General features: G+C 43.5%; 1 protein-coding gene across 3 annotated transcripts in view; it reads right to left on the minus strand.

Annotated features, from left to right (window-relative positions):
- Window positions 1-6,079: 6,079 nt before the first annotated feature.
- The window catches only part of LOC119173479 (potassium voltage-gated channel protein Shaw), a 149,004-nt gene continuing 127,540 nt past the window's right edge, over window positions 6,080-27,543 (minus strand). For all 3 annotated transcript variants that reach the window (XM_075894958.1, XM_037424286.2, XM_075894957.1), the window contains exons 6-7: window positions 15,126-15,391; window positions 6,080-13,200 (exon numbers count right to left, since the gene is read on the minus strand). In XM_075894958.1, coding sequence (XP_075751073.1) covers window positions 15,189-15,391 — 203 coding nt within the window. In that variant the 3' untranslated portion in view covers window positions 6,080-13,200; window positions 15,126-15,188. The remainder of the gene's footprint in view (window positions 13,201-15,125; window positions 15,392-27,543) is intronic.

The raw sequence follows: 27,543 nt of genomic DNA on the forward strand, positions 1-27,543 counted from the left end.
GTGCTCTAAACTTGGCATGCATGGGCCGTGTATGCAGCGACCAGCGCCTCGCTGGCAGCGACGTACTGCAGTGAATCAGTGACAGTCGCCACGAAATTAGGCCGGCGACCGCAACTTGTGAGGCCGTGTGAGTTGTTGAGTCTTGATTAGCGGTCGCTCTGGTAATGAGTTTGTAATAGCACGGCCTTTCGCAATGCGCTTGCGAGAACGTTTGCGAAATATTGCCCAAGCGGCGCACTCAATTAGGCTCCTTCGAAGTTGGCGAACTTTGCTCTCTCATTTGCCCGTGGTGGCCAGCCAGAAGATCTCACTGAAAAAGGTCTTTTTCTAAAAGCGGCAACTCTTAGCACACGTGCAACACAGAAGAATCGTCGTCGTCGGAAGACTCGCTCGCTGGATTTCGTGCCGACCGGTTGTGTCCCCGCGATCTCCGACGACAGCGCAGCTCTGGCCGACTGGCTCGCCCTACGCCATCTCCTGACACCGACAACAGTACTCGCCAAGTGGTTCCCCGTCCTCGAACTCCTGCGACCGTATCCATCTTTTCAATCTTCTCCTTATTTCTGTATGTGCTGGGTCTCTCTGTCCATGCCCCCCTCTCTATCCCTATCACGTTTAATCCTCCCTACCCTTTTAATCCCTCCTTACCCCCATCCCTCGTGAGCTACTATTGAGGGGTCGCACTATGATGCAGACATATACGGGGCTCACTTTTTTCTTCTTTTCTCTCTTTCAAGAACCACTTATATATATCGTTGGAAAGTATCCTGGTGTTGCTGCGCTGTTTTCAAGATGAATCCTAACCAACTCACCTGAACGCTTCTTATACTAAAAAAATAAAAAAAAACGGGGGAAGGGGGATATATGTTGTTGCACAGTTGTCGAAGCAGTACTTTTCACAGTGGAGTCAACCGGCGTAGGATTTCACCACCGCTGCGGTAGTGGTGAGAGGCCGTCTCCGTTCGTGGATCTTGGCGCGCGTCCCTCCCGTACATTTTATTGGCAGAAAAACAAAACAAAAAACAACAACGCGATGGTTTACGTTAACCTTCGCTTTATTAGTGACACTCGTACGTCAGCGTCCATAGCGTCAACATGTTAAGAAAAAAGTAATGACAACATGAAATAGCTTTAACAACTCTCATGCGGCGGAAGTGTGATAGAATTATATATATATATATATATATATATATATATATATATATATATATATATATATATATATATATATATATATATATATATATATATATATATATATAATATATCTATATATTTGCACTCAACACGCGTGGTCAAAGAACACACAAAAACAAGGAAATAATAAAAGAAAATAAACACGCAGAACCGTCGCACCTGTATGCAGCGGTGAAGAAGCGAGCGCGCTTGGTGAAGAGGTGATGTCGCGTCTGCACGTGTGTGATATGTGTTTGTGTGTGTGTGATATGTGTGTGTGTGTGTTTGTCTGTGTTCACATTGAGTTGGCAGTCCATGCTTTCGGCGGCGTGGCTGACTGAGCTTGCAATACACGGGAGACCATCAGCACGTGCGCCTTCAAGAGGTCACGTGATCGGCCAAGCGTCGTGGCGGGTCTTCTTTGTGCCCAAGAGCAGCGCGGCAATATCAACAACAACAACAAAACAGATGAGTACGTCAGGAAGAGTTAGGGTACCATCTTTCATTGCGCACTCGCACGACCTTCCTTCCTTCCTTCTTTTCCACACGAGGCTTAACGTTACAGAGCAAGAACACAGATCAAGAGAAGCAGAGGCAAGAGAGTCCGCAGTCACGTGGTCCCAGGGCAGGGCGTTCTGACAAAGCTGATGACCTCGCCGCAACATTAGTCAAATGTCGTTTGATCTTTTCTTTTTTTCTCTCTCTCTCTCTCTTTGCGTAGCTCAGTTTCTTTAGCGTGTCGCACTCAAAGCTCCGCTCAACTGAAATATTCGAGCGATCCTATATACAGGCTGTCCCACATAACTTGAGCCAAGAATTTGAAACTGAAAGGCACTCAGGAGGCGAATTGAACCAAACGCATACTACTCGCACTAGCCTATAGGTAATCATTGTATTTTTTCAATTCTCCCCACACTAATTAATTAAACATTCTTAATTACCTATTTCTTAAATTATGGGCTGGAAACCCAAGATATGAACACAGAAGTGTAGAGCACTTTAAGAAACCATGGACTAAATTGTTTCCTGTACGATACGTCTAGCGATGTTATTTTTTTTCCGCGTTGTGAAGAAAGCCCGCGAAATGTGTAAAGAAGCCGTCTGACAGACCGTGAGCGCACTGCTATAGTGCTGCTATATGCTTTCTTTGCAACGCGGAAAAAATAACAGCGCGAGACGTATCGTACAGGAAACAATTTAGTCGGTGGTTTCTGACAGTGCTCTACATCACAGCGTTCATATTTTCGGTTTCCAGCCCATCATTAAAAATAGGTAAGTAAGAATCATTAGTTATGTAGTATGGGGAGAAATAAAAAAAATAGCCTGAGTACCTACATGCTAGTGTGAGTAGTACGCGTTTGGTTCAATTCGCCACTGAAGTGTCTTTCATTTTCAAATTCTTGGCTCAAGTTATGTGGGACACCCTGTATACAGCACTTAGCGCTTCATTTGCGGTGACCCACAGAGGTGGCAACTACGGACAGGGTGGGGTCACGACAAGATGGTTGCGTACCTCCGGTGGAGAGCCTAAATATCCTCAATAAGTGACCTCAATAAATGGAAATATATATGGAAATGGAAATAAATATCCTCAATAAATGGAAATGTAGTATATTCTTATAGTATAAACCTTGCGCGAATAATCCTGAAATTTTGATCGTGCACGATTCGTTTCGTGTGTTCCCCTCAGTACTTAGGTGTTCACGAGCTTGGAAATTCTCGCAGCCTCCCCCAGTCTACGTAAGTATATTTGGGGAAGCTACACACTCTGGTGGCACTAATGCGGTATTATCAGTGCGTTTTGGTTGGGTATACATTCTCAGTTTTGAGGTAAAAACGACGCACATTTCACCACAATCGTGATTTGGTCTATCCTATTGAAGCTATGAAATCGAAACTTTGACACTAACGCTGAGGTTTGACAGATAGGCAAGAACCACGTGGCGAATAGTAGACGTGAAAAGCATTGCGACATTAAGTTACATCGATAGAGCAGGGGGGTTAAGCTATGAAGCGCGATTATATAGGTGATATTCCATAACCGATAATGACCGAAGTAAAGCTATGTACACTATATATGCAAGGAATACGCTGAACGAAACATAATTGTAAGTCTAATAAAAAGAGACACAGCGTTAAGAGTGTTCAGAGCCGTAATAGTTGGAAGGCGATGCCGACACAGGTGGGTCTATAAAGTTACAAAATTCGCGGTGGTTGAGTATTTTCGCCTTTGTTACGTCATGGGCAATTGGTGATTTCTAAGAAGTACAAGCCTATGTCCATCGATGGACTTTTATTTAAACAGCTGATAATGACGTTGATGAGCGTGATGATGACTTCGGCGACTGTCTTTGCGGACTATCCTTCCTTGGGGACACTGTGATTGATCACAATAAATTTACATCGAGAGTTTGACGTTAGCAAATACGACATGAACGGCGTGCATCGTTCTTTAATGACGGTGCGACAAACAATAGGGAAGCACATCTAGTAGAAATAAGCGATCTAAAAGGAATTAGCTGATAGTTTGTGCGAAAAAAAAATGGAGTCGATGGCGTGTTTCCATATCCCTAAACGGCTTCCGACATGAGCTTCGAGAGAGTGTGCGTTTTTTTTTTTAGCCACAAAAAACATCTCTGAGGCCGGAACTTGGAGGACACGTGACATCTGCGTTTTATACGACTTGTTGCTGTAATTTTGAGCCCATATCGTTCTACTTGAAAGAAAAATAGCGGAAAAAAAGGTCGTTCACAACGCGTGTTTACGTAACCTTGCTTGATGAAGGGTTTATTACCGCATTTTGATGATTCTAGCACGCCCTCGATTTTTACACGCGGGCAGTTTTACTCAAGTAAAATAAAAAAAAAGTGATGCCGATTTCTCTCTTGAGCCCACTTATAACGCGCACACGAATTTCAGGGCCACGTTTAATGACAAAAATAAAAGAAAGCGCCCGTTAGAATCGCGCAAATACGGTAATTGTTGTTTCGTATTTTTTTTATGCAGCGTGATTTTTATAGCATCGTTCAAAAAGAGTATCGGAATGTAACACTTTCGGTCGCCGAAAGGAAGTTCGCTGCTCCAGATGATTTGTGTGAGTGAAAGTTTCTATGTCACGTGACAGACAAAGAAACGTTTCGTCAGTGATGCAGGTACTGGGCGCCTCACACTTTTCCTCGGGGAACACTGTCTAAAATACGAAAATAAAAGGTGATTACACGATAACGAAGGGCATGCAAGATGTACGCGTCGGGATGTTGGACTATATACGATGCTCATCTCGGTGAAAAATGTTCGGGTGGACGCAGTCTGGGATTCAGTTGATACCATGGCTTGTGTGAGCTAAGAATAATTGCTGGATTTTCACGATCCAAAACCACGATATGATTATTAGAGACGCTGTAGTGGAGGGCTTGGACAATTTGGGATACATGGGGTGATTTAACGCTCAACTAAGCACACTAGCCTTATAGTATTTCGCCTCCATCAAACTGCTGCCACCATGCGCGGTCGGGATTCGATTCCTCGACCTTCGAATCAGCACTCGAGTGCCCTAACCATAGACAATTGCGCCGGGTGATATGCTCTCGTTTGAAAGAGGAAACGAAACTACACATGCAGATATTTTTATAGCAACTCCGGATCTTTCAACAAAAACTCTCGTCTTTCCTGGGTAAACACATATGCATTCACACGTACCCATATCTGCTGATGTTTCTTTATATATTATTGTAATTAACACTGATTTCGACAATGACATTTGAAAAGTTGCTCAAGAAAGCGTATCGGTCCTCTAATCTAGTTTCTAGAGCAAAGCCTGCTGACGCAATCACAACAACTGGGTACAAGCTTCACGCCAATTTCTGTCACTATTTCAATCTATACTAATATTTAACGTTATTTTTACGCTACTTATGAACTAAATTATTCTATTCGGAAGTTACGAAAGCATTTTGGCTGAATATTATTATCCATTCTTTATGAACTGCCGTGGAATTTCACGCATATAGCTTACTTCAGTATAACTACATTTTAATTAGCGTGTAAACAAGCTCTCATATTTGAAGTGCCAAATGCTTCCCGGTCCTAAAGTGTCATTTCACTCAAGAAAGCCTGAAATTAATGTTGTTGTGGCAATAGTGTTACATTAAGTTCTCAATAAGTTGGAAAGAGTACCCGAATATTAATGGAGTATTCACTTTTTTTTGTCAAGTGCGACACGGTTCTTGTAAACGAAAACAAGTCAATTGTGCACATTTAATTTTTAGAAACGTCCTCGATTCATTCTTATAGATAATTTCTAAGACTTATTTCAGCATGACGCGTGCTCTTAGCCACCTCCTCTTGCTCTGTGTTCTTGCCCTGTGCATACTTGAACAATATACGAAGTATATAATCGATGCCTAAGTCGGTGATGCGCAAAGAAAGAAGTTTTAGCGGTTCACGAGAAAGGGTTCTTATCGTACCCTGAGAGCTGCCGGGCAGCTGCACGTGCACGCATTGTATACGATATTGTGTACCAGTAACGCCTGTCTGACTTTGGTGTAGCCGTTCTCTGAAAATACTGAAGCTGTAGAAAAGTTGGAGTCGCGTATCGATACAGGAGACATTCTCAGATGGCGCCACAATGTAGTGTGATGCTAAGGGTTGTGCGAGAATTGAAAAAAATAATAATATATATACAATATTATATAGAATTCAGTGAAACAGTGCAGTAATACGTTAATTCCTTAGGATCACGTCAGTTGAAGCTGCGTGCATACGTGATAAGGAATATATATTTATATTCTCTGCATCCCTGCATCTCGTAAACATTTGACGTCACCTGTAAAGGAACTCTGAGCCATCGCTCTTGCCCAGATTATGTGTTCATATGCATGCTCACTTGCGTGTGGACAGATGCTTACCAAGAATAAAAGGTTCTTATTACCAACGTTTTGAGTTCTGTCACACTAAAGGATCAAGAGATATCTATAGATTTGAATATTCCTTACAGTTCGTGCGGAGATCAGTAATGCAGTTACCTCATAGGATAAGGTCTTATCACGAACCGAACACTCGTTACATTGAATTTTACGACACTGAAAGATCCCATTTCGGATTAATCAGCGGGAAGCATTGTAAAGAGAGAAAGTTTCTCGCATTAGAGCAGAACGTAATACATGTGACGATAAACAAAAAAAAAGGTTAGTAAGAAAAAATAAAAGACAAAAAACATCTAGAACCATTGGTACAGACGGTAGGCCGCAGGTAAACACATTTTCTTACGTCACAGGAAACGCGAATTCATAAAATGCAACACAGATCCCCGCGACGACAACAACATTATATAATACATGCAGAGCGTGAAAATAAGCAATCTCGAGACGCTGACCGCGATGTGCCCAACTTCTTTAGCAAGTGCCATTTTGAGCGTGTACAAATCGACCATGCAAACAAATGTAACCTACATAAACCTTGCTAGTTTTCAGGTGGTGTGTCTTTATCAATATTTTAGAAGCACCTCCACTTTGCAAGCCCGCTAGCAACTACGCTTTTGAGGCGCTGTGACATAGAGTTTAACATTTTTTGTAACAAGCTTCATTATGAACATCTCTCTACATAACGCAATACTCCACTTTTCACAACTTTATGTTCGTAGAACAACATGTCTTTTGAACCTAAATATTAAGAAACATTCTCACTTTCACAACAGGGATCGACAGTGAATTACGCCACAGATTGTCGCGCCGGTTTCTGAGCGCGCTGCCGCAATTATGGCGCGGTTCTTAAGTGCAGCTTCCTTTTCTTTTTGGTTTTGACCGCATGCACGGTGCACTGAACTGTGAAATGTTCTCTAGTCTCGCGATTTGGCTTAGCGCAGGTATTTGAGTGTCAGCGTAAAATATCGACCTGGCTCAGTGCCGAAGAGCAGAACAACATTGACTGTCCTGAACACGAAAGATAGATCTCGGTAACGCATCCTTTTACACAACCAGACACAAAGAGCAGTTCGGGGTGAAGGACTTGTCTCAATCACTCGCTAAATGGCGCGAGCTGTGCTCAGTGGTCCACCGTTCAAGTACGTATTTTTCAGCCCTGAGTGAGCGAAATATTTCCACCCAGCCATGAGCAGTGCGTGCGTTCTGTTCAGTGTACAGGAACGATTCGTTGGCGTGTATGAAAGGACTTCGGTTTTTGCTATCGCTATAAAAAGGGTTGACGTTTAGCTATAGATATCGCATATTCTCGGTCAAAGGAGGATCTTATCAATCAATTTTTCTACTCTGAAGCCTTCGGGGTATCGTCTGTATTCAAGAAAGCTTCTACATCAACAAGTGAAATGACTGCGTGGAGAGAATATATATCGATGACTTCTAGAGGTATAGAGAAGGGTAAAACTCTGGTAGTTAAATTTAGAAAGAAAGGCACCATAGTGACGCTTGGGACCCGCTGGGGTGTGTGTGTGTGTGTCTGTGCGTGTTTATAATGTGGTAAATATATAACGGTATGTGTGACTGTATAAGAACGAGTGTGTGACATTGTATACACAACGTTTCTGTGGAGAGTACACATTAAGCGAACACTCGCAACACTTTACACGCCTCATTTTTTTGCTCGTTACTTAAATGCAACGTTTTGCTTAATTACATGAGAGTTGATACATGAATTCTGCGTGCAATGCTTTTTCATCTTCTTTTCTTTTTGTCTTAAGTAAAAACTCCTTAAGGCAAGTGCAAGAAAAATGACGTTGTCGTGTGTGAGCTTGCTTCCTAAGCACTTTTTACGACATTAAGCGCATGACGTTCTCTACAAGAAGACATACAGAGAGTTTTGGTCCGTTGCGCAGTTCTCAGCGAAGCACATCGTGATCCTCTAAAAGACAAAACTTCAAAGTTCTCAGTCTCGAATCGTGTGTATTCTTGTAACCTGTGAAGTCACCTAAAGAAAACCCAAAGAAAGAACTTGAAATTTACGGGAAAGTACTGATTTCATAAAGGCGTGAAACAGCAACAGCTTTATGTAAACCATTCATATAAGACTTATTTCAAAGGTTCGATGAGCTTTGGCATTGATATCGCGCCGTACGTAAGCAAAAAGTAGCTCCTCTATTGTATATAGTACAGTGATGTTTGCCGGACAGCACATTAGCTCGAATACGAGCACTGATCCATTCCAGTGCTAACTTTTGTCGCCATGAGTCAGAAAACGTCTGTTTCCTTCAGGGTTTCGTTCTATACTGCGAGGTTAAAGTTTCTCCTCCATAAGCTGCTTAGCTACGCGCGTAAGAGCAGCGAGGTTCGTGAAAAACTTACTAAAGAGGATTCTGGCGCTATCTATGGGAGCTGCAAACACGATCATGCAGCCAACAAAGGAACCACGGAGGCGAGAGCGTATCGCAGCATGGCTGAAGCCAAGAAAGTGTCGGGCCATCCCGTAATCTCCACGCTAGAGCGCATGCGCAGTTCAGATAAAGCTACGTTTGCGAAACCGCACAAACGCACTGTGCGGCACTATGTGGGCAGATACTGAAAGAAAAAGGAACTTTGAAAAGAGTTAATTTTTTTTAGCCTGGCTGCACGACATAATTCTTTACCTTCGACTTAATTTCTTACCGCATTACAGGAACGATGGGGAACGCATGCTTTTGCTAAATCCTCCTCTCTTGAAAAGGCTTCTACAACGGGAAAGAAAGTGTAAGTACAGTAAAGAAAAAAAAATAAATCCCTCTCTTCGAATCAATTCAGTACGCATACGCGCAGGAGATAATCATACTGCAGTGCTCAAAAACTAAGAGTGCTTGAAAACCTATACAAAAGAGTAAGTAGCCCATCAGAAGGACGTCTGGAGTTGCATGCACGAATGTTCCACGTATCAAACGCGCCTCAACTATGGCAGTGCCAGAGTCATCTTTAGTAATTATTTACACGGAACTCAATACAAAAGTAAAGCGAGGGAACGAATGCGATAGCTTTCGAAGTGCTGTCAAGTACGTAACGAATGTGTCCACATCAAAACGGCCAAACCGATTTATGATGCATCCCCATGCTTTCGCATGTGCTAATATCCAGAAAGCAATGATGATAGCAATGCACCAAGATAAGCTGCGCATGATGCTTAGCGATATGTAAACGTTTAAAACATTGCTAAACTGAGCAATATACATTTGGCGCTGCCTGGTTATGATTACCGAGTTTCTTTATCACGTGAAACAAAGAAATGTCGAGGAATAGTGGTATGATGAAGTTTTTATGTCAACAGGGCCTCTTGTACACTACGACATTGATTCTCACCTTTAGTTCGCCTCACCTTCCTCTGCTTAGCTTGCAACATTGAAAATAGAAGCGACTAACCATTGTTCGAGGAGGCACGTATTCTGCAGTTAAATTGAGCGCACGGCATAGCATTCGTCAAATTTGAAAGAGCTTCGCATGCAAGACCATCCTTGTGGTCAGGAATCTTGTGGTACATTGCTAATTAGGAACGTTATATTTGGTGCAGAAAAAAAAAGGGCACGCGCTTCTCTAGTGTCCCTTGTTTACGTGGCTCAGTTTCTTTTTGCGACGCCTGTCAATTAAAGTTCAATACAACGCACTTGTTTTACGTGGTCAAATGGGGTACGTGATGTTAAAGACTTCGGGGAGTGAGAAAGAGAATGATTTCATATCATTTTGGAAAGGTGGGTGATTAACGAAAATAAGCGCTTTCGGTGGGGAGGAGGGCCACGACCTTCTCACCAACCTGACACCACTCTAGGGGATGACAAAAAAATTACCAGCACGAATGAACTGATTTACATGTGTCTGTCCACCTGTTGAGCAACATTTAGGAAATTTTGTTTCTGATAGAAGCACAGGTGTTTTTAACTGGAAAAGGACTCTCAATCTAGTGGTGGCGTCAAGGACAGTAAACTTCATGAAATAAGAAAACAAGCTTGCACTTCTACAACTTCGTCACTAAAATATATATAAAAAACCATGTCGCCTACCGAATTTATCACGCTCCACGCCTTTCTTCGTCTTTCATATTTTATTTCCTTCCTTGGAAAATACTTAGTGGTATGTTGGCTTGAAGCTACATAACGAGCGGAAGTAGTTATTTACACAAATTGATTTTTTTGTTTCGTGTCAAAAGAATTTGTGCTGTTTAAGAAGAGCATCGAAAGGACAGGCATCGAAAGGACAGACACCGTAAGAACCTGTCTTCTGTGCTCTATCACATTTCTCCCGTCGTTCTCACGGCACTGTCGCGTCGTAATCGTCGACAAACTGAAGTACACATTGTCCGTAAACACTTCGGTACGTCTATTCTCGATCGCGGGCTTGGCTATTAATTATAGAGCGCGTCGCCAAAACGGGACGTCTTCGTAGGTCCTCGATGAGCGTGACGTGGGGGACGGGTAGCTACGAATAAACTATCGTGACCATTTCAACGAATAAGTTAAGCAGTTCGTGCGAATCCCTTCAACGTATCCGCCGAAAATGGACTCGTTGCAGTGGCGTTATCAACGTCGGGAACAAGTCTGCATATGACACAAAACTGGAAACGGATCTGCCACGTCCATAAACGCTCCCACACTTTTCGCGCACGCACGCGTAGGCACTGTTGAGTACGTGGAACATAATATTCAAATTGTCCCGCTCACTAAACCAAACCTACGTCGAAAGAATGCGGCTCATTTTTATTATTTTTGGTCAAGCTCGTCAGCACTGAAAAGTCATAACAACATCATCATCATCAGCCTGACTACGCTCACTGCAGGATAAAGGCCTATCCCATGTTCCGCCAGTCAACTCGGTCCTTTGCTTGCTGCTGCCACTTTATACCCGCAAACTTACTATAGCCTCATCTGCCCATCTACCTTCCTGTCTCCACCTCACCCGCTTGCGTTCTATGGCAATCCAGTCAGTTACCCCTTATGACCATCGGTTGTCCTGCCTATATACGCGCTACGTGCCCGGTCCATGTCCATTTTCTTTCTTTTTATTTCAACTATGATATCCTCAACCCCAGTTTTGTTCCCTGACCCCCTATGCTAGGCTTCGTGTCTCTTGAGGTTACCTCTGTTATTTCTCACCTAAGGTCATATACATCACTCTGAATATTGTACCAAGTTCGTCTTACCAGTGGAACGTTTCTGAATTTCTTTCAATGCACCCCACCGAAAAGTTACGCATGCAATTCCAATGATTCTAAACGTATCCTCACGGAATCCATATGGAGTCTATGTTTGCCATATTGTCGCCATATATTTCCCTAATAATTTTACGAAAACGTATGTAATTATTTGACTAGTACATGGGGAGTTTCGGTAGTGTGGGTTTTATCAAACGAGAACGTGATATTTGCGAGACTGCCATGCTTGCTTATCGATGAAAAATCGTTCACAGAACGTCGGTGGAGCCAATGTTGGGGCACGATAACTTGTTTTGTTGTTGCCGCTTCAGCATGATTCATACAAATCATACCCAATGCAAATGAACGGCCGAGTCATTGGTGGGGCTGTTCATTAAGTTCTATAGGGTATTATACCTAGATGCAATAGTTAAGTATTATATTCGATAATAATATGAACCACCCCGTATCAGTAACGAGATTTCTGAAGCCGACAGAATTTAGTCAGACATTTTTTTAGTCACAATATAGCCTCAATAATAAGTTCCTCAATGACGATGAAAACATTCTCGTGGCTGCTTCCTAGAGTAGTGCTTCCTAAAGAAAGAATAATGGCTTCCGTTAATCGTAGGCCCAGCTTTCGAAGAGGTGGTACTATAGTATTCTTTTTTCCTCGGTATCGTGAAATGGCGTCAGTATACAAAGGGGCGACCAATCATTTCCTCCTGATTACAGAAGGAGCACAGAAAGAAAGCCATTGAACCCACTCACTAGAAATAAAGATTAAGTTTGAAATCGAGGCAGCGTAATTTCGCTTGACAACTTCCATTATACTTGAGTTTAGTCTTCATGAAGGCGGCAGCTGACTTTCTCGTCGCGTCAAGAAAGGCGGCTGTTGACATGACGAAGGCTACTCGTCGATACGTCTGTTTCAGCGGCACGTTCTGTTCAGCGATTTATGATCACTCGAGGCAGCGCATCCTCTTTTTCAAGCCTTCACCCTTCAGTGCACTTGTCTTTCTTGGACGCTTACTTGGTGAAACGCATTTGGATCGACATAAAGAGTGCATGTACCGCATTTTCCTGCTTAAAGACGGTACTTGTTTTACCACCTCACGTTTCCTTCATCACCCATTCGTACTTTAGCAGCGACAGTACCAGTTCAAGACAAAAAAAATTGTTTGCCTGTACCACACGCGGATAGCTACTAATGGAAGGTTTTTGACAGAGTTTGTCAAAACTTCAGACAAACCTGATGGGTTTTCTTTCTCTTAACTCTACATAGGAGATGAGCAATGAGTGGCTATTGGCTTTCGAAAGTTCCTCTACTGTTGAATGAGTTTACTGGGATGGTATAGTAGTCATATGAAGAAAGTCAGCGAAGTTCTTGAGCCGTTTGATGATTAATTAATGGGACACATTATTTGTGGGTCAAAAAACGCGCGATGACTCAATGTCATGCACGCTGGAGCTTAAAGTAGAGTGGGTGCAAGCTCATTCTACCTGTAAGACAGTTAAGTAACGTCCTCGCTTCAAAAGTCTGCCGTAGGGTCTCTGTAAAAAGTGCGCGTGGTTAAAAGAACGAGTAATTGCAAGTGGACCGTGGCACGACACGCCGAAGAAATGGGATGAGGTGTAGAAAAAAAAAGATGAACACTAGCGACCAAAAAAGAAGAAAGACGAAACAACGATGTGGTGGTCCTCCGGTTCTCTAGATGAGATGCGTCCGCCATCTTCCCTCCCTTGGTTTGCCCAGTCCCGTCGTTATCTGTGATGCGATGCTCCTCTCGGGGCACAGACTTGGCGTATCCACAGTCAGCACTCGCTCTCTGCTCGCGTTATGTACACACCGGTCACAACAAGCACACTACTATACTTCCGCACCATTGCATTACGAGTCTGTGTTTTGTAAAGAGTTCCAACTTGCACCTGCGGAACGGGTGGGAACGGAAATGTAGGGAAGAGAATCAAAGAAAGAAAAAAAAAAAGAAGCGAGAGTGTTAGAAATATTAGCGAGTGATCCAATTTCACTACGAACTCCGAGACTGGGCGAGGCTCCGAAATCGAAGCGCCTGCCATCTCAAAAGCGTGCACAACACTGATACAGGCAAAAAAAAAGTGTATGCCCAATGCAAATTATATAAATCCGTGCACTACCCATAATTCACAAAGTGGCTGAAGCGCAGTGTATTTGCAGCTCCCATAGGCACTAGCGCCAGAGTTGGTGTAATATTATAAACTCTATGGTACACACAACAGCTCCGAGCTTGTTTGTTTTTTTTTTTCACCCCGCGAGCCATCACGCGTTTTCGGAACTCATCCCACAAAACGCATCAAGGTTTGTAAAGTACCGCAAATTACCGCGTATATGCCGCGTAGGTGCTTACGACTCATGCAGTAAAAATTGTGCTAGAATAGAAATTGACGCCACAAAAAAAGAAACACGAAAAAGATCGGGTGCAAACTACCTATACGGTTTTCAGTTTGACGGTTGACGGGAAACCTAACATAGCTGCGCGGACGCGCCCATGGAACATCACGAGTTAACGCACCTTATTCGCCAAAAAGGACACTTCTGGACTAACGATAGCGAGGCCTGACTTACACAGCTATCACATTTCATGTTCATTATGAACGCTTCCAAAACCTTGCGAGCACACTTGTTTTCGCTATGCCCCGGTATCTTAGTCTGTTGAAATGGTGCTTCACTTCCACAGTCTGGGCAGTCAGCAGGTCAATTAGCCATTTAATTAGTTTTGATCGACAGCTGGTGTTCACGTGCGCCGTCGTTTACGACTCATTACGAGCATGGCTAACGCTTGTCTCTGCTACGGTATGCGTAAGTCACCTCAATAAAAAGCTAAGGTTTGCCTATTTTGACCGCGTTCTCATTACGACGCACACCATATATACCGGGAGTCGCTATTAAATGCCCCCTGGAATTCTTAAGCGTGTACATAAATCAATGTGCATGAACATTTTCTAATGTCGTCCATATCAAAATATATGTGCGGCCGCTGCGACCGGAATCGAACTCACAACCTCGTCACAACACCATAGCGGGTGTACGAAAGTGCACCGTTTTTGCTCTTAGGAAACTCGTGGACAATGGGCCGTATTTGAGGGCTAAACTCGTCTTCGAAACACGCCCAGGCCGTATTTTCACGACCGCGCCTTTTCGTTTCAGGGCCCGACGAACAATGGCTGCTCAATTTAGAAAAAGTTTCTGTGCTTCCTCCTTGGCGGGAGCGAACGCATCGTAGTCTGCAGGCTTTTCTCACGTTGTCCGTGATTCGTGTTTTATGCGAACACCGGCAGTGCTTTTCTTGATGTTTTCTCTCGCACGACACTAGTTTAGGTTTCGTTCATAAAATAAAACTACAAGTTTCGGTTTCTTATGGGCAGTACCAGCGCACAAACTCACGGAACGAAGACTATAAACTTAAAACTATAAGTTTTGAACAATAGACGCAAATGTACGAATAGGGATTTATTGTGAGCAGTTTCTTTCCCTTTGACTGGTTTGTCCTTTTAGCATGATTCTGAACGTTGCATTATGACACTGTTGTTTTGGCTACTTGGAATTCAATAGTTTTTTTCTTTTCTTGGATTGTGTCGGTGCCTTTCTGTACGTGACATCATTGTTTGTATATCCTATGTACCACTCCTGCTTGGACCGAGAAGGTCTGCAGTCTACTTAAATAAAAATAAATAAATAAAAAAAGATGAGACACAAACAAGCGCTTGTTTGTGTCTCTTCTCTTCGTCCCGCCAGTTTGTGTGCTGGTACTGCCCATGATGTATCACCAACTAGCCCAACTATCAGTCCTGTGTCGGTTTATAATCTAGCTCACCAAATGAAAGGAGAAGCGGGCACGACGTCGGCAGGCAGCGAGGCGAAACGGCGTGCCTCGACCTCACGTCTCGATTTTGTTGGCGATGGCCAGGATGGAGGCGGCCGAGGTGGCGCTGCCCCGGTGCACGCGTTCTGTTATGCCCACGCTGCCGGCCAGCTGAATCAGGTTGGCCGTGGTCGAGGACGGGTTGACGGCCGCCGACGAACTGCCACCGCTCCCACCGTCCGCCGCAGAACCGCCGCCGCCGCAGCTCACGTGGGACGCTGCGTCGGAAAGTCGTTTATCGCGGTCACCGAATGAGAACATTTGGTTGAAAGATATCTCCTACGACGTGAAAGATAAATGTGGTAGACAACTCGCTCATTTGATTGAGACAGCGTGAAGACAGGTCATGCTGCTATATAACAGTAGACAGCCAACGGCACACTAGCAAACACTACGAACGAAAGGTGATTTTTCGAAGACTTGCTTTCTTCGTTTGACACCAGCAGATAATGATTGATATGATATGTGAGGTTTAACGTCACGAAACCACCATATGGTCATGAGAGACGCCGTAGTAGAGAGCTCCGGAAGTTTAGACTACCTAAGGTTCTTTAACGTGCACCAAAATCTGAGCACATGGGCCTACATCTCCGTCTCCATCGGAAATGCAGCCGCCACAGCCGGGATTCGCTCCCGCGACCTGCGGGTCAGCAGCCGAGTACCTTAGCCACTAGACCACCGCGGCGGGGCCACCAGCAGATAATGCAGCCAAGAAAAGTACAGGAGACGGTAACTGTACTGTTTTAAGTGTGTTCTTGCAGTTGTGATTTAGGTGTGCAGAAAGTGAAGTGGACGAAAAAACGTGCCGCCAACAGAGACAGAACCCTCAAGTTCCATCGGATTACGTGTCTTATACTTCCATCAATTGAGCTACGGCGGCAGTCGCCCATGATTCACTTGTAGGGTACTTATGCGCATGCAACCCAGGGAGTCTCAGTCCCGCAACTCGCAGTCATGACGGTAATTGTGGAGCACTCTTTCCTTTGCAATCTGACGTCACGTAGCACGTGATCTCTCAACGAGCGGACAGCTGACCAATAAGCACTCGAATACTACCTGAGAGCATCAAATCTGCTGGAACGAGACTCTCGTGTATGTATGAACGAAGAAAAAAAATCGAAGGCTTGTTTTCTTTTTTTTAAAAGCAACTTTAATGACAACCTGCATATAATGAATCCAAGGAAAGTGTAGAGAACGTTAATTGTACTGTTCTAAGTGTATTGTAGGAATTGCTGGTTTTCATTAACTTTAGGTGCTCAGATTTGGGTGCACGTTAAAGAACCCCAGGTGGTCAAAATTTCCGGAGCCCTCCACTACGGCGTCTCTCATAATCATATGGTGGTTTTGGGACGTTAAACTACACATATCAATCAATCAATCAACTTTAGCCACAGCACCAGCCAGTGCTTAAAATATGCGAGTAACTAAGGTAGTTGAATGCGATTGAAAAGTTTCTTAAACAGCTCAGTTGCTGAATACAGATTGAGTGAAGGCTGTTCTGCTTTTACAATGACGGCTATCTCATACACACCACAGCTGGCCAAAGTGCATGTTTTTGTCAGAACTAGTCGACACTTGCCAATAATTAGGCATTACTATACCCATAATTTTTAAACATTCAGTCACCTTTACCAAGAGCAAGCACTGTATAGAATATTTAGCCCTCACAATCCGACACTTTCCCGCCATCCAGTGTATACTAACCAACAAGCTTCATCGCTAACGTAGTGGGATATCAAAATTGTAATGTGAATAAAGTGTGTGACGTATAGACAGCCAGGCTGTCTATGTAGCGAGGAGCAGTATGTAGTATTCTGTAACGCTCATGTAAGATGGAAATGGACTACATAAGTGACGTGTTCAAACACAAAGAAATGTCGAATTGTACGACCACGTTATTGTACCATTGCTATGGAGATCTCTTCCTCTGCTCATTAGACGTGCTCTTTTGAGTGCGACTGCTGATTTTTTTTCTTCCTTCTGTTTTTATTCTTGCGAAGTTGTTAAAACGATGCAGCCCATTTCCCCTACCTACACTCTGGCCAACGGCGATATGACGTGAGCTTGGGATATAAAACTTGCGACGTTATAGCGTGCAAGTTACCTGTGCCTGCAAACTGCCCAACGAGAGGCGTTTACGAACCACCGGAGAATGCGACGTAAGTCGTTTCTCTTTCTTTGTGCTTTTCGCACCATAGCAACACTTAAATTTTTAGTCGTGGTGTGCGTGCGTGCATGTGTGTGTGTTATGACGAAATTGGTCGTATATGCGTTTCGCTTCATCAAGTTTTTATGGGCTCACTTTTCGCAGCGAGCACTGAAGTACTTCCGCAAATATAAGAAACAAAGTAACCAAAGAGAAAAAGAAAGTGCCATGTCGTGCACACCTTTTTTTTTTCTTCCGTAGTCTTCCAGCCAAAAGGCTTGATTGATTGATTGATTGATTGATTGATTGATATGTGGGGTTTAACGTCCCAAAACCACTATATGATTATGCGAGACGCCGTAGTGGAGGGCTCCGGGAATTTAGACCACCTGGGGTTCTTTAACGTGCACCCAAATCTGAGCACACGGGCCTACAACATTTCCGCCTCCATCGGAAATGCAGCCGCCGCAGCCGGGATACCAACCCGCGCTCTGCGGGTCAGCAGCCGAGTACCTTCGCCACTAGACCACCGCAGCGAGGCAGTCAGAAAGGCTTGAAGTATAGGTTGACGTCTCAGGCTGTCGAGTATCTATCGCAAAACCTTTCACGAATGATGTCAACACGCCTTGTATATAAAATAGAGTTGCAGAAAAGGGTTGCCTGTGACATTTGGGTTCGTTAGCTGTGAGCTGTTTGCGTGGTAACAGCTAAACATATATATGTGATATGCCGGTTGCTTGAATAGGAATCAGTGCCTCAGACAGGCTGGTCCACGTTTCGACAGGTGGACCAATGTTATTCAAACGCGCTTCATCGTTCTTGGCGAATTAGCTTTGAAGTAGTAGGTCACTGACGTCATCACGTGGTGTCACTGTCTGTACTTATTTACCGAGGCCCTTATCGAAATGGTGGCCATGTTGTCTCAGACGCACTCATTTCCGTTCATAGAGCAGCTGTATAACATTTTGTTTTCGTCCGCGAGTCCCCACGTGTAGTTTGTACTTCAACAACTCAATAGAACTACAAAGCTGCAGCTACATATTTACTTATTTATTATTTACTTCATTATTCCTTCGTACGCTTTGTGTCTTCCGCACACATTTTCTCTCGGTTGTGGGCTTACGTTAAACGACCAACACCGGAACACATAAAAAATTGATTTGTGTTCTTACCTCTGAATGCCTGGCCCCGAAATTCATTATTATAAAGAATGTTGCGTTGCTCCCGGAAAATTACTTTAAAACTGTGTGGCCTTACTGCTTGCCTAAAGCTTCTTTATTTGATGCGCGAAAATCAATGTAGAGTCCGCTTTTTATAGTGGATTGACGTCTATGCGCCGCAGCTAAGAAGTTGAATCCGCTGAAACGTGTGTGTGCCATATTTAGCCTTTGAGTGAGTGAGGGAGTGAGTGAGTGAGAGAGAGAGAGAGTTGGAGCAACTGGGGGGGGGGAGGGAGGAGGTAGTAAGAACGAGACAGTAACTTTTCCGTAGAAAGCCGCTTTTAGACTTCCCCGGAAACAGCGGTACTCAGTTGGTTACTTAGAATATCGATCAAGAGTTGCTGGCGCACAAGAACAGTCAGCTCGATATACTCAGGTTTGATTCACAAGAGGGCACTCCATCTTCGGCGATGTACGCCAAGGAAGAAAGACTTATGTTCTGCCGTTTCATTACTTCTACAGGAAATAAGACTGAATTGTGGGGACGTGTTCAATCACGCGGGTAGTGGAGAAACTATCGCTTTCAATAATACCCTCTTCCATCTCCCCCCTCCTTCGGAATGCGTGTAATAGGCCATGAACTTCGGGGCAGTCTGATCGCTGGGCGGCCCCATCAATAACGTACTTATACCTTTTAGAAACTCTTAAGAGGTATAATTTTGTGGGGCAAACTTCGTACGAAAAGTAGCCCTCCATAGTGTTTACTAAAGATGTGTTCGCAAAAAAGCGAGTCGCATAGATAGATAGATAGATAGATAGATAGATAGATAGATAGATAGATAGATAGATAGATAGATAGATAGATAGATAGACAGATAGATAGACAGACAGACAGACAGACAGACTGACAGATAGATAGATAGATAGATAGATAGATAGATAGACAGACAGACAGATAGACAGACAGATAGATAGATATATAGATAGATAAATAGATAGATAGATAGATAGAGCGATAGATAGATAGATAGACACATAGAGCGACAGACAGACAGACAGACAGACAGACAGACAGACAGACAGACAGACAGACAGAGAGACAGACAGACAGACAGACAGACAGACAGACAGACAGACAGACAGACAGACAGACAGACAGACAGAGATAGACAGACAGACAGACAGAGATAGACAGACAGACAGACAGACAGAGACAGACAGACAGACAGACAGACAGACAGACAGACAGACAGACAGACAGACAGACAGACAGACAGACAGACAGACAGACAGACAGACAGACAGATAGATAGATAGATAGATAGATAGATAGATAGATAGATAGACAGACAGATGTGATTAGGGTTGAGACACGTGACTTCGATCACAGTTGAGAGTGGACTTTTATCGCCAACTCGTCTGACAGGAAAGGTAACCAAGTTTTTCTAAATCCAGAGACGAACACGCACCACAAACACAATAAGCGAAGGACCACTCTCTCATCATACAGAAAAGCGCGGCTGAGTTTGCCAACTCTGCGTCCGGCCGTGGCTATGTCTGCAGCGAGCGGGCCTGCCTACACCATGCAAGAACATTCTCATCGTGCCTCGGGGCAGTGTTCACAACCGGTGGCGGCTACGCGGGCCGTTTCCCCCATGAATATTCAGATTAGGCCGGCCAAACAATGACTCGTGTAAAGTCGGCGTGTTGATCGCCAGGTTTTCCGCCTCATCGTCTCTTCCTCTCTCTTCCTTTCTAATCTCCGCGGCGTAGGCAGGTCCTCTCTCCTCATTTCCCAACACAAATCCAATTCAGCCGCCCGGCGCCCCAGACTGATGAAAAAAAAAAAAAAATCACGCTGTTCCGTTGTTTCGGCCGCATCTCGGTTACACCTCTCTCTTTCTCTAACCGGCGGAACAAAGCTTGTTGAGTGCCAGAAAAAGTTTTTCTCTCGCGTCTCGACACCGCGAAGGATGCCGAAACTTGCTGCGCTCGTGTGCGGGCTTCTTTCGTCGTGAGAGTGAATGTTTAATGGAAGGGTCGGGAGGAGGTCTCGCGTTGAATCGAGAGCGCGAGTCTCGTGATGGTGGTGCGGCAGTTCGCGTGTTTGTGGACGCGGTGACGTAGCACCTGTTGTGTCGGGGGGCACATGCATCGTTTTAGGCTGTTTGTTGTTGTTGTTTGAGCTAACGATGAGACGTGTTTTTACCCGATGATGATGATGATGATGATGACGACGACGACGACGACGACGATGATGATGATGATAGGGCTCATGTACTTAACAAGTGTTGATGGCGGTTATGATGGCGGTGCTGGCTTTTATGGCAGTGTAATAAGCTGGCTCGGTTAACGATCGTTCGCGACATAACGAAATGTGCGAGCAGAACGGATAGCAAGAAGGAGAAAAATCTACAAGCGACTCGTAACGACCTCGCTCTATATATTCCATCCTAATTTTCGTCACGTAATTCACAATACAGCGTTCGCTGCATTATGATATTACCACGCGTGAACTAGATATAAGAGATAAATGCAAAAAAATAATAATATCTGGTATTTTATGTGCCAAAACAACGACATGATTATTAGGTACGCCACAGTCGAGGTCTCCGTAAATATTGCTTATCTGGTGTTTATTAGCGTTCACTGACATTTCGCAGTGCGTGGGTCGCTAGCAATGAACAAAAATATGATAGTATGCACGAGGTTAATATAAAATGTTGAGGGCGTCGGGCAGGACTTCAGCTCTTCAACTAGCATTTTGGCTCTTTCTGCGGCTGAGCGCAGCTTCATAACACCAAAATTGCGTTACGTACGGGCATTGCCATTGTCAAGGAGGGGGGGGGGGAGACGGAGTGGTGTTCGTTCGCATTTGACCGTTCACTAGGAACAATCAGTGCCTTGGGCGTCTCTCCGTTCTCATAACTTTGTCAGGGAGGATAGAACTATAGAACATCCCGAACACAGCGCCAGTCTGGCTGTACTATCAGTAACGCTTACCATTTTCGTCGCCTATTGTTGCTGCCGTCAACGTAAGATAACACGAGATAGATAGATAGATAGATAGATAGATAGATAGATAGATAGACAGATAGACAGACAGACAGACAGACAGACAGACCGCCAGACAGACAGACAGATAGATAGATAGATAGATAGATAGATAGATAGATAGATAGATAGATAGATAGATAGATATGGTGACCGAATTAGACGCAACGAAAGACTGATGTAATTTTTATAAAGAAAGGGCGTTCAGACGTTTTATGTCCTTTTTTATATTTCTACACACGTTTAAAAATGTCTGCGCGATGTCCGCTTGCACCACGACACCCCTCGGGAATAGCGTTCCGAGGGCACGACCTAAAGTGATAACGTCGGTGGGCCGCAGAGGGCCCACAACGAACAAAAGGTGTCGTCGGCTTTCGCGAGTGGTTGGCGCATGGTGGCCACAGGCTGCGTCGTGCGCATTCGAGCAAATCTCCAAAAAGAGGCGATGAGGCGTCAAGCATTGGCCGCGAGGGGCAGCGGAGTCGCGCACGCGTGAGAGAGCGCGTTTGTGCCGTGATCCGTGGCGCGCGGATGCACGTGTGACCTCGCAGGCGGGAAGTTGCGCCTGTATGAAGCGCCTCGCCGTAAGGAGAGAGAGAAAAAAGGAAACCTTCTTCGCGATAAAAAAGGGGTGTCTTTTTGAAGTGATAAGAAGCCAGAAAAAAAAAAGATGATAAAGAGAGGAGAGGTATAGAAGTAACAGCCACAAAAGAAGGGTTTTATGATGGCCTCACTTTCATTACTGAAAGAGGCCCGAAAATTCGCGCATAGCATTTTGTACACGACTGCACGAAGATAACAGTAGGAACACTTATTTCACCCTTTCCTTGCTGCCTGATTAATTTTGTCTCTGCCTTCTCTCTCTGTTATTTTTTTGTTTTCTCCAACTTTTTTTTTCTCCGTGGCGGCTATAGTCACGCTCCTCATAATCGCGACAAAAAAAATGGCCTGAGATGCATCTCCAGAAAAAGGCAATAATCTTCCTGACAAACTTTTTAGTGGAGACCGGACTGGACAAGCGCCTATGACAGACAGCCAGAGATGGGTATTACGTAAAATGTGGCCATGTATATACTGGCATTAGATTAGTAAGGTGTGCGTGTGAGTAGTTTATGACTGTGTGAACTGCGTGAAGAAAACTGTGTATTGGCATGTTATTTGAACTGGTTTCAGTGTGCTATTACGTTTTTTTTCCGTATTGTTAGTTTTCGGGTACCGTTCTGTATTATTATTTTATTTTTCGCTGCAGAACTTCGTGATATGGAGTAGCCGAGGCAATAGGCACCTCAACCTCTCCACAGCAAAACAGTTAAAACAGAACAGAACAGAACAGTTTCTTTTCCTAATGTTAGCTGACCACTTCTGCGTATAGTATTATTATTGCGCGCTGCATATAACAAAGGACTCACAGTACACATGGTTAGACGAACAGGCGAGCGTTATTTCCCCCTTCACCTATCGCGAACAAGCTTGCCGGTGTTCGAAGTTTTTGCTACGTCAAAGGCTCTGTGCGAACCCGTCACGGTATTGGCGTTCATCATGACACAACACTTTCTCGATGGCTCTTTTCTCCGCAATGAGGTGACGGTAACGTTGACATATAAAGAAAAGAAAAGAACAGAAAAAAGAAAGAAAGAAAGAAAGAAAGAAAGAAAGAAAGAAAGAAAGAAAGAAAGAAAGAAAGAAAGAAAGAAAAGAAATTGAAGGTCGCTTGCTCTTGGCCTACCAGAATAGGCGGTGATCAGCGTAATCATGCCGTCTCATTTGTTTGCCTGCTTCGGTTCTTGCTGCATGCCTCAACCTAGCCGTAAAGGAAACGAACAAGTGTGCGCCTAACATTCGCCGTTTCAAAGTATCCTTGAATGCATACTGCCGAAACGGTTGTTAAGGGCCGATTACGGCATGATTGTTTCTTGTTTCTAACAGGCCGGAAGGGCTCACGCGTCCGCAGGGAAATACGCGCACCTACACAGCTGTTCACTTCGCTGACGCTTTTGCTGTTGCTGCATGATTTTGAAGTACGTCTGCGTGCATTGCATGAATGGGCCTTTGAAACACCCACACGGTGCGCTATTCGCATGTTTTGACGTTTGGCGCGATTCTACGCTTCTGCTACGCAATATTGCATGCGTTAAGGAGAGTCCTCCTATACTACATGACATTCATATAGTGTTGTCTTTTTTTCTTCAAAAAAGTTCCTACGAACAACTTGGTTGTGCGAATTTTACAAAGCTTTCAAGAAAACGCTTGCTCCTATATTGCTGAATATTTTTCAGATGAGTTATGACATGGATACACTCCCACAATCTTTTTGCAAAAGTCACACTGTGTTAATACCGAAAACAACTGACAAGGAAAAACTTCGCTTCGTCGAGGGCTACAGACCAATATCGCTGTCAAATGTGGACTACAAAATTTTCGCAAAAGTATTAGCAAATAGGTTGCAATTTGTTATGTCGATACTCATTGGGTCTCATCAGACTTGTGGAATTAGAGGTCAATCCATACAAACCAATATACATGTCGCTCGAACAGTGCTTCAACACTGTCATGGTTCTCAAAAACATCTTGCAATGCTACAGGTAGACCTTGCAAAAGCTTTTGATCGTGTTCGTCATTCCTTCCTTTTTTCTCTTCTCGAACAAGCTAATGTTGGCAAAGTTGTTCTTAAAGGCGTTAAATTATGCTATAATGAATGCTCAACTCGTCTGATAGTTAATGGTCAACTCTCTAAGCCAGTTTCTATTCGCTCTTCTGTAAAACAGGGATGCCCGATGTCACCTCTTTTATTTGCACTTTATCTAGAACCACTGTGCTTAAGCATAATACAGTCGAGTTGCATTCGTGGCTTTAGAATATTAGGCAGTGAGGTTAAAGTATTGGCTTATGCAGACGATGTCACATTCTTTTGCACAGATAAACCAAGTGTCGAAAATGTGGTATATACTATTGAAAAGTTCGGCGTAGTATCAGGAACTCGTTTAAATGCCTCTAAAAGTTTAGGACTGTGGTTTGGCTTGTGGGGTAGCACACCGAACCACTTTGCAGGGATTAATTGGACAAGAACTCCTCCAACATACCTCGGTGTACCATTGCATGCATATAGATTCAGTGCGCATTACTGGAAGGAACGCGTCCCTAAGCTTGAACGACAGGCCCACACATTTGGGCCCTATCGACTTTCGATATTTGGGAGAGCTGAAGCTTGCAATACTTTCTTAGCAACAAAACTTTACTATGTATTGCAACTTATTCATTCATTCATTCATTCATTCATTCATTCATTCATTCATTCATTCATTCATTCATTCATTCATTCATTCATTCATTCATTCGTTTTATTTCAAGTTCTCTTATTACATCAAAATACACAACACTGGTTAGACCCATAGCCACTGGCTAGTAGGGGGTCTAAATAAATATGCATTTAAAGGAACGGATTGTGTTAACAAAGCAGATATTTTATAGGTACACTTCAATCATACAAGAAAAAAATCGAAACAAAATATAAGAAGGAAACATATTTGTGATAAGTCATTTGCAGTATCTTGCAGCATTGTTCCATGCAAACAACGGATTGCATGTATACAATACATCGAATACATAAAGGTACGTATACCATGTCAAGTATGATTTTGTTAGACGCATAATCTATACATAACGAAGTGGAGATTACAACGAGGTTTGTGTTAGTGTACCTGTTCATTTTTCTGCAGAAAGTATTTTTTAAGAGCACAGGCAAAACTTTTGCTTTCTTTTATTTGGTATGGTATATCATTCCAGACCTTTACTCCAGCAAATTGTAGCAATCGTTTGCCATAAACATTGTTAGTAGGCGGAAGATTGAAATCATTATTCATTGCGCAAGATTCTATATACAACGCTTTCATCGAATTTTCGCTACTTTCATATGGTCTTCGACTTTTGAGCCCATGCGTTGTGATAATATATTCAAGCCAGTTAGTGAGGGTGGGTTAGGACTAAAACACCTTTATCTATGGCAAATAGTGTCCCGATTCTTCTTTTTTCGAGACGATTCCCATCCTGTAATCCGTTCCTTCTTGCTGGTTACACTTGTTGATTGCTTACCAGATTTAATTGTTTTATCCAACTTTTCTGAACGCCCATGCTTGTGGGGATTCATGCAGGAGGTTTACCTCGCAGTTCAGTTCCTTAAAGCTCGCTTCTCTGTAAAATACCTGTACACAGTATCGCGCAAGGTGCTGTATAAGGACCTACTGAGTACACTCTTCCTACCTCCATTGTACCGTTCACTCTACGCCAATCTTCCAGGTCACGATGTGTTGAAGCGAGTGCGCAAAATGTACATTCCACCGAATTCAAAACATTCTTCTATAAACTCCACTCTGAAACATTGGCAGTAAACACATAGTTAGAAAGAAAAGGTATTTTCATTCCGTCTGTTAACTGCCGTCTATGTGATGTGCCGGAAACGATTGAACATTGCTTTGTTAGCTGCAAAGATGCCATACTGTTTTGGGATGTCCTTCAGCGAGCACTGAAAAAACGTTTCGTCATTAATTCTCACACAATACGTTATCTTCTGCCAGCAGCGCTTGATGAAGTACCATATGATATGTTTTTCCTCATGGGTATGCACAGCTTGTGGAAGACACGAATGCAAGACCGCAATGTAGAGCCCACCACCTCTTCAAGCGCACACTTCATTCAAACGGCTATCCACCTGAAAAACATTTACGACGAGCTAAACTTTAGACCGGACTGGTACTCCGTCTTAGAGATCTGTTTGACCTCACCCCTTTTTTGTTTGTATAACACAATGTGATGAACTCTCCATGTGAAGAACTCGCGCTGTGTTAGGCATTTAGTGTTTATGAGTAACACTTGAACGCTTACTTTCGCGATTTGATTGTACTTTTGTTCGCTTGATTTTGTCATGATTGCCCAAGTACTTTAATAAATACCATGGTAGAAAAAAAATTGGTTGTGCGGTAGAATACCTGTTTGCCACGAGGATGGCCAGGGTTCAAATCTCACCCAGACCCGATTATTTTTACTATTTATTTTTTTCCAACTTTCCTATTTTTTTTGGTAATGGCCAACGTGATCATTTTTTTTCTCACCCCCACCGACGCCATTACCGACACCCAAATTTCTGCTAAACGAGCTCTTTAACTTGCTCGCGCTTAAGCGGCACATGCAAAAGCACTGCGTCATATGGGTCGTCGGCAGGGCAGAACGTTTGGCGACCTTGCGAATGATGTGTTAAAGGCTGACGACCAGGAATTAGAACAATGGCAAAGTTAACTAATCCTGATCCAAGAGATGACGTGGAATTTTATGTAGGTAACTCTTGGTCTAGAAACCCGATTTTTGTTCGTTTCCGGAACAGAAAAAAAGTTTTATTTTTACAAGAGGAAACAAAATTTATTCTTTTAGGGATTCACGCAAATAACCCCAAAAAGTACAATTGTGTAACATCGCAAGCTTGCAGGCAAAAGTAAAATTTCATAAACGTGTCACATCGAGGCGGAAATGCCATAACTACAGGCAATATTCGTTATAAGAGTATATGTGTTGTACGCGGATACACGATAGCAACATCTCATATTTATTTTGGATAATACAATGATTCGCTATACTAGTCTTCGTCACACCATAGTAATATGGCTGCTTGACCTCAAGATAAATTTTCATTTCTTTTTGCAAATGAAGAATCTACGTGGCCAAAGTAGACGCTATCGAAATAACCCACCTCACGACTAGCTGGCCCGGGAACTTCAAGCAGCATCGATGCTTCGTAATTACATCTCTGCCGGCTTACCGAATTTGTTCCCATGGTAAGATGGGCCATTTTGTCATTACAAAATACTGATTCCACATATAAAATTATTTATTATTTTTTTCAGTCGTTCATTCTCTCCTCATTCGACATTGTCTTCACTCCTCTTGGAAAAACCCATGCGAAGTACAATAGGCCAACCTCTCTGTCCTTTCTCAAACGCTCTAAAGGCTAAACTGCGGCAGC

This window comes from Rhipicephalus microplus, chromosome 5, assembly GCF_043290135.1.
Source record: "Rhipicephalus microplus isolate Deutch F79 chromosome 5, USDA_Rmic, whole genome shotgun sequence".
Taxonomy (NCBI): Eukaryota; Metazoa; Arthropoda; class Arachnida; order Ixodida; family Ixodidae; genus Rhipicephalus; species Rhipicephalus microplus.